This window comes from Manacus vitellinus, unplaced genomic scaffold (genome assembly GCF_001715985.3).
Source record: "Manacus vitellinus isolate BGI_N305 unplaced genomic scaffold, ASM171598v3 scaffold_28_pilon, whole genome shotgun sequence".
NCBI lineage: Eukaryota > Metazoa > Chordata > Aves > Passeriformes > Pipridae > Manacus > Manacus vitellinus.
Window position 1 is genome coordinate 8151544 of NW_021940122.1, and position 7362 is coordinate 8158905.

The 7362-nt window shown below is 41.8% G+C and overlaps 1 protein-coding gene across 2 annotated transcripts in view; it reads right to left on the reverse strand.

Moving 5' to 3' along the window:
• Positions 1-5586: 5586 nt before the first annotated feature.
• POLQ (DNA polymerase theta) overlaps positions 5587-7362 on the reverse strand; it is a 48989-nt gene continuing 47213 nt past the window's right edge. Inside the window, exon 29 of one of the 2 annotated variants that reach the window (XM_018074718.3) lies at positions 5587-6170. In XM_018074718.3, the coding sequence (XP_017930207.3) occupies positions 6057-6170 (114 nt within the window). In that variant the 3' untranslated portion in view covers positions 5587-6056. The remainder of the gene's footprint in view (positions 6171-7362) is intronic. The other variant, XM_018074720.3, reaches the window with a different exon arrangement.

The following is a 7362-nucleotide window of genomic DNA, read 5'->3' on the forward strand; positions in this document are numbered from 1 at the left end:
ACTTGCTTGTTTGAGAACTGTATGAAAATTTAAGAGCAACTTTTAACTGCTAATCACTGCAGCACATCCAGAGAGAAAAGTGTCTTCAACATTTACACAATGCCTGATTGACTTTGGCTGCCAACAGTCTCTAGCTTAACACCAGGGTAAAAAAATCTGCCAGTAAATTTCCATTTGCATTTTTATGCAACAGAGAAAAGAGAATTTAGCAGTCCTCAAACTTACAATTTTTATTACTAAACTTTTAAGCAACCTTTCTCTAGTACTCCCCATCAGGTCACAGCTTTCCACTCATATATTTTACATATTTCCAGACAGTTAGTTACCAATTGCTATTTCTGTTAAGTTCACCACTTGTGACTATAATTATCAATTTTCTTGTAGTCTGTAGAGATCTAAAAAGTTGTATATGTTTGTATATAGAACATTCTATATATATAATATATATATGTAATGTATATGTTGTATAAGTTTGTTAGTGCACACTGTTAAATGCTTTCTATCAAGATCTACCATGTATGTGGAAAAAAAACTCATCACTTAAAACGTTCAATGAGGGAGGAAAACTTCTTGCCTGGTTGATTTATTGTGAAATGAGGGGGAGTGTGGGATTTTTGAAAGGCTTGACCTGAACACTACTAAAGTCTGTTAGTGAAAGGCATAAAGCTGCAGCATTCCAAGCAACGAGCACAGCATCTGACTGTAAGAAAGACTGTAAGACTGTGACTGGCTGTAAGAAAATCGAGGGCACTGGCTGTCACTGGATGTTGAAATCTTTCTGTGCTTTCACCTTTCCCACTAAGACAGCACCACCTCAAGCAAAATCCTAAGCTTAGATGTATCTCCAACATCACAATCCTCAGCTACAACAGGCCAGATTGGCTGGAAATATTTGTCCAATTTAAAATGCTGTTTGTTCATTTGCATACCTTGTTCCCTCACATTCTTCTTTCCAGGAGCTCTGTAACGATCACATACAAAACCAGATACACAGACCTTCCAACAGCACTCACACCTTTGGGTTTGACCAGATGTTTTTAATCTTATGTCTAGAGCTGTAGATAGATAGAGAAAATGCTTTAAATTAGATTATTTTGAAGCTTGCAGAGTTGGCAAGTCTTCAGTGAAGTACAAGCTATTTTATTAATTAAAAAAAAATTCCTAGAGCTTTAACTTAAATTTTAAATCTTGAATTAAAAGACAGGACAATGGAAATTTTGTTTTGTATAATTACCTGGGGAGTTTTTAAGTTTTTTTACAGTTCTATGGTTCAACTACATACATCAGTTAGACATTCCCTACGGTACCAGAACATAGCTTGGTACATAAATATTTGACAGAAATACTCTATTTACTACACATATTGTATACAATTATCACATAAAACCCCTCTAAAACAGTATATATTCCTTTTCCAGAATCCTTCTCACACCACAGTGTGCGCACTGTATCAAAGATGGGCACACAAACATTTTTTTTTTTCAGTAGAGGACTTAACAAGCAAAGAAACCACTTGGAACTTGAGAGCTGCATGCAGTCTCAGGTCTCCTTCATTCATAAACCATGTGTGTTGTAACACAGGCAAAACCCCAGTTTTTGGTTCATTACACCCCTCAAATACCTTGGGCCATGCCCCCGTACATCCTTTTCCATACCCTAAAGGTGAATTCAAGCACAGCATATTTCAGTCTTGAATAGTTCTCTTGCCCTTGGTATGGTCTTAGTAAGAACACACTCTCTCTCATTAAGGAACAGCGTGTGGCCATTTGTAGTCAACTCTTCATCTTAGGTGTATAAGCAATAGTCACGTAAATGAGTGTTTCCATTCATGTGTTTTGTTTTGTGATTAAATCAACAAATCAAACATTGTACTTTTTTAAATAGCAACAAATATTCAGATTCAGTGTCAAGGAAATGTGGACTTAATATGTGTGGGGTTTGTTAACAAGTCATTACCTGTCTCTCAGAACGAAGGCTAATCTGGGGTGAACCACACACTCCTGTGCTAACCATGTCCTGTTTCCACAGGTATCCTAAATCAGTGTCACAAAACTAAGGCATCTTTAACTGAGGCTGTTTCGAATCCCCAGTAACAAAAAAAAAAAAAAAAAAAAAAGGAGGGGAAGAAAATAAAGGAAAGAATTGATACTAGTTGGTGTAGATCTCTTTTTTTTTCAACCTCTACTCCTAAATTTATTATAGTATCTCAAAAGTGCATGCTTTGTGTAAAGGCTTTGGATGGAGTTTACACTACTCAATCATTCAGGAATACAAAAAAAATGCAGTTGTGGTTGTTGCTGCAGTGGGGTTGGTCACCTCCCTTCCTCCAGCAGCTCCTGCAAGGACAAAACCCATATGCCACTTAGTGATCCCGTGGTTTATTGCAGGGAGCTCACGTGGAGCTCATAACTGCAGTACCAGCTCCCAGGGATATTCCTAACCTTGTACTTGGGCTTCCCAACCAACCAATGGCACCCTTCACATCACTTTCCCTTCAGGTTAAAAAAAGTCACCTACAAGCTGAGGTCTCAGAAGGGCAGAAGTGTGCTCATCAAAGGGCACTTCCCCATAGCATGTTTGAGTTGTTCTGCCGGGAGAGGCTCAAAATGTCAGCAAAAGGTACTGAGCTTCCAGCTCCCTCTTTTCAGCTATGTATTTACAGGAAAAACTTTACAACTCTCTTCTAGATGAAATGCAAGTAGCTTGGGAGAAAGGCAAAAGGACCAAACCAGACCAGATTACAAGTGTCATTAGTTGTCACCTGCCTCTCACCACTTCTAGTGGGCAGGGAGAGAAGGAAAGCTGCAGTAGAAAGACCAAGGCAAAACAAGCTTGTGGTCTGCATGTGAGGAAAAGGACCAAGAGGCACGAGTTCCTCCTACCAAGGCTGGGCAAGTTCTACCCTATACCAGTAGGCAGCTGCATCAAAATTTGAGTCATTTGACAAGAAAGCAAATATGAACCAAACAGAAGAGGGCTGCCCAAGGGCACAGGCTCTCCCTGTGAGGAGCTGGGTCACACAGGTTCACATGATGTGAAGACAAGGCATTCCTGATGACCACAGCTACTGCTCAGGACTGGATCCCAACACAGTTTCTTTTGGCAGACAGACACCCACCTGCAGAGCCATGCAAGGGCAGCACAAGGGCACGAGGCAGGATTAGGCTGCTGTAGCAATTCTGTGTACAACAAGTGACAGAGCTGCAAAACAGAACTCTTACCCCTTCTGCAGTGTTCATCTGTCCTTGTCTTGGGCTGCACCAAATAACAGGAGACTGAAGTGGACTGTGAAGAGACACACACAAACCAGCTGAGGAACAGAGAGCAAACACCATCAGGTGCATCCTATTCTGATTACAAAGAGGCAGAGAATAACCTGCACTCTGGTTATCAGGTCCTGAACTAACAAAAAGCCCAATTTCCAAGTAACACAGGTCTCAGCCCATCCGAGGTGGGTGAAGAGGGGCCCACAGGCAAAAATAGGTAAGTAATGTGAGCAGCCAGGCTCCTTCTACCATCTTCAGAAAATAGCTTGTACACTTTTCTGCACAGTTCTGGGCAGTGTTTCTGCTTACCTGACCTGAGCCGTTTTCTGCTTCTTCTGCTCAGTCTCACTAAGAGTTAAAGTCTAATCAGAATTAAGGAATTTAAATAGCAGCAATCAGGCAAAGCCAATCCTAATAACATGACTCAAACACCGCAGTCGCCTTGCTCACAGAGCAGAGGCTACCTTTTATCTACTCATTTGCTCCAAATTACTGCTTAATTAAAATGAACTCATTGAGTTTGTCAGGCAAAATAGTTTGGATCTGTGTCAATCCCCTTATTGATTAGCATTACCCCTGTCTAGAGAGCTTGTTGGGAAATACACATCCATCCTTTGGAAATTCTGAAGACAATATGTGGTTGGAAAATATTGTAATGTGCCAAAGAACAAGCAACCCAAATTACAGCAGCCCCAGTGAGGCCTGAAATACAGCACAGGTGTGTCACTGCATGACACCCAGGGACAGGAAATCATTAGGCCATGTGAATTGATAATGAGTCCAACCCAGCGTCTTCACAGGCAGAGCACACAAATGGTCAGGCACCAGGGTGCCGAGGCTCAGATCTGTTAGTAACAAAAGCTTTAATAAGGTAAGAAAAAAAACTACAGCAACTGAATGTTGTGGATAAAGAGCTCAGCCATCAGGTGACAGATGTTGTAGAAAACCACGGCATAGAGCAGGCAGGAAGAAAACAAAAAACTCAATGTAAAGTGAAATACAGAATGGGAAAGAGGGCCAAGTTGGTGCTCAGAAGGGCAGTCAAGGCATCCTCACCTGGGGCTCTGACTCAATACCACGTGTCCATTTTGCTGCACAACAGGGAGGTGGTGGATCAGAGTCTGGGATGCAGCCTTTTGTACGTAGGACCCATTAACATCTTTGAAAACTCACTGTGTTCTTCAAACCTCGGTGCCACGTACTTCTGATGTCAGGATAATGGCCATGCCAAAAGTGCCGCATTTGAAGTTAACAAGCTCAAACCCTGTTGAAAGCCAGGTGTGCATCCTCTCAGATCAGGCTGTAAAGGCAACTTCAAAAGTTCAGTGCTCAAAAAGGATCCAGCATAAGTTCAGAAATGAAAGAATAATTAGGGGCTTGAAAATTTCTCACAGGAGGCAAGAATGGAAGATGGAGATTGATTATATTAGGGAGGAACTGCAGAAAAAAGACATGACATAATAATTAGAGGCATAAGGAAGATGACAGGAGCACTTGTCCTCCCTTTCTTGTAGCATACAAGGGCTACATGATGAAAATTACAGAATCCAAGGTCAGGCATTGTATGAAGTTAACTAAACAGCTGACCTTGTATAACCATCACAGCTGTCTGGAAGGGAAACAAAAATATGTGATGTGAGATTTAGCCAGACCAGAAGGTAGTAGTGGGGAGAGTGATGCCAAATAGTTGCAGATTAATTCCCTGCAAGCTCCTTCTTTTGAAGCATCTGATCCCAGCAGATGACCCCAGTCAAACTCAAGACCAGCTCAGCTTGACAAGCCTAAATTACCAGAAAAACTTCCTGCCCCATCATTGGGTCAGAATCAAAGACTGAGGCAAACCATGGGGGAAATCTGAGCAGATTTTAGTGGGGCTACCGACACACAGGGTGTGAGGCTTCCCTAGGAGACTGGTCTCTGAATGAAGAGCCACAGGTCACCCACCACTGTGCAGCAATTCCTGATTCCTCTCCAACACACATACCTCAAACATCAGCAATGCTGCCACATCATCTGGGCAGACTAAGATACGTTTCTTTCTTCACAGAAAATATGAATTGCCATTAAGTTTTTAACCAATACATTGAGTTTGATTCTTTAAAAAGTTTTTGCTGGTGATAACGCTAAGACTCCAAACAATACCCCTCTTGAGGCCAGTTTGCAAGGTAGCAGTAGGATTGATTACAGCAGTCAGTCACCAAAATGCTTTCTTAAAAGTCAGAATCCAACCAACACCAGTTCTACTCGCTGTGAATGCTGCACAGCTGCTCAGAAATCCAGCCAGCTGTAAAGCCACTTGAGCACCTGAGTACCATCAGCAGAATCCAGTACAAGATAACCCTGGCAGAGGCCTGTAAAATTCTACATCAAGTGCAATCACAGTGACTTTTTTTGTCCTAAACAATTACACACAAGAACTGCCAAATTATCTTTGTGCATTGTTTTAATGAAGTAATCCAGCTCATTTCATATGTAATAAATTCATTAGGCTTTGGGGTTTTGTACAATATCAAGTATAATATAACAGAATTCATTTTAATACTGTTCTTTTTGCAATTAGTAATTTTACAGTTCTGTAAATGTGCTTCACTGCTCTGTCTGAGCTCTGAAGGGTTTGGCTTGGTGAATTCATACTAGCTTCCACCACACATTTTAGAAGGCAGTTTGCTTCGATGCCTGTAGAAACACGACACAGGAGGATCACACCGCCAGCAGGTGATCGCAGGCCCTCGCCCTGCCCAGTCCTCGGCACCTTCTGCCTCACCACACGTGAGAAAGCTGCATTGCATATCAGAGCTCCAGGTCCTGCAGGTCTCCCCAGCTAGGTCCAATTCTCACTTTAACATTCAGCTTTACCGAGAGTTTGATGGCATTTTCCATCTCGTGCTTCACAATCTGAGCAACCTATAAGGAAACATCAACCATGAGACACACATGTAACTTCAGTACTTTGGTTTTCTGTCAACAACTGGGGTGGACAGATACCTAGAATCCTCTCCTGCACTGACTTACCACCAGTGGGAGTGCAACTGAACATTTTAATCCTGACTAGGGTTTATGAATGGAGAAACTGTATAAAGCCAGCAAGATTTTATGCAGCACACAGTTGTGACTGGTTCTGCACTGTTTAAGACTGCTTAGAAAAGAGGCAAGATTAACTTTCTATAAAACACTTGAGTGTCCTGCAGAGTCTCCTCCTTCACCCACCTGCATAACTATTTCATAGAGTCTGTTCTGAAAACTTAAACATACTGAAAGCAAGACACAAAACAAATACACCAGAAGCAAAGAATGGTGGCTCCTTTGTGCTATGCTGGCAAAAGAAGCCCTCTGTGAAACACAAACTATAAATCTCTGAGAAAGCAGATCACATTCAATGCAGGCGCTGGAAATACTGCCCAGGGCCCCCCTCACTGTTTTGTTGAGGTAACTCCTGCCCTCTAGTAAACAAGTGAGGTAACTCTTCTCTGCCCTCCAAAAGTATTCCTAAAAAAAAATTCATTTCAGTACACAGCCAGGGAACCAAACAGTTCTTTCTGCAACTATTTGAATTATAAGAGACTGGATTTTTTTTCCTGACTGTAAAAACCCGCCCTGGATAAAGGGACTCTCTTTCCTACCCCAAGACCCACACAGAATCCAGCTTGTCCTGGATTGCTTATTTGGACAAATCTTTCAATCCACACCCATCCGTGAACCTTCCCACAGCAGAGTGAAAAGAGGCTTTGAATTTATGGTGATTCCTCAGCTCAGCTAGAAGCCACTGTGTCCGTAGAGGAACTATTCAAGCTTTCTGACCCTTCAACACATTTTCATTTCCTCACAGGTACCCACTGTAGAAATTTCTCCATAGTTTTTTGCTGGGAAATGGAGGAGAGGATTTGAGGAGATCAGAGCACAAGAGTTTACAACAGCACTGAGAACTAGGGGGACATTTGTCTTCCAAACCTCTATGTCCTTACACACCAACATTTCAAAATGATCTTGATAACCTAGAAAAATGCTTTGAAATAGGATGTAATTCGGCATAGATGAGTACAGAGTAGAAAGAAGCAGGGTAGAGAATTAGGACAGAAATAATCTACTGTTCAAAAAT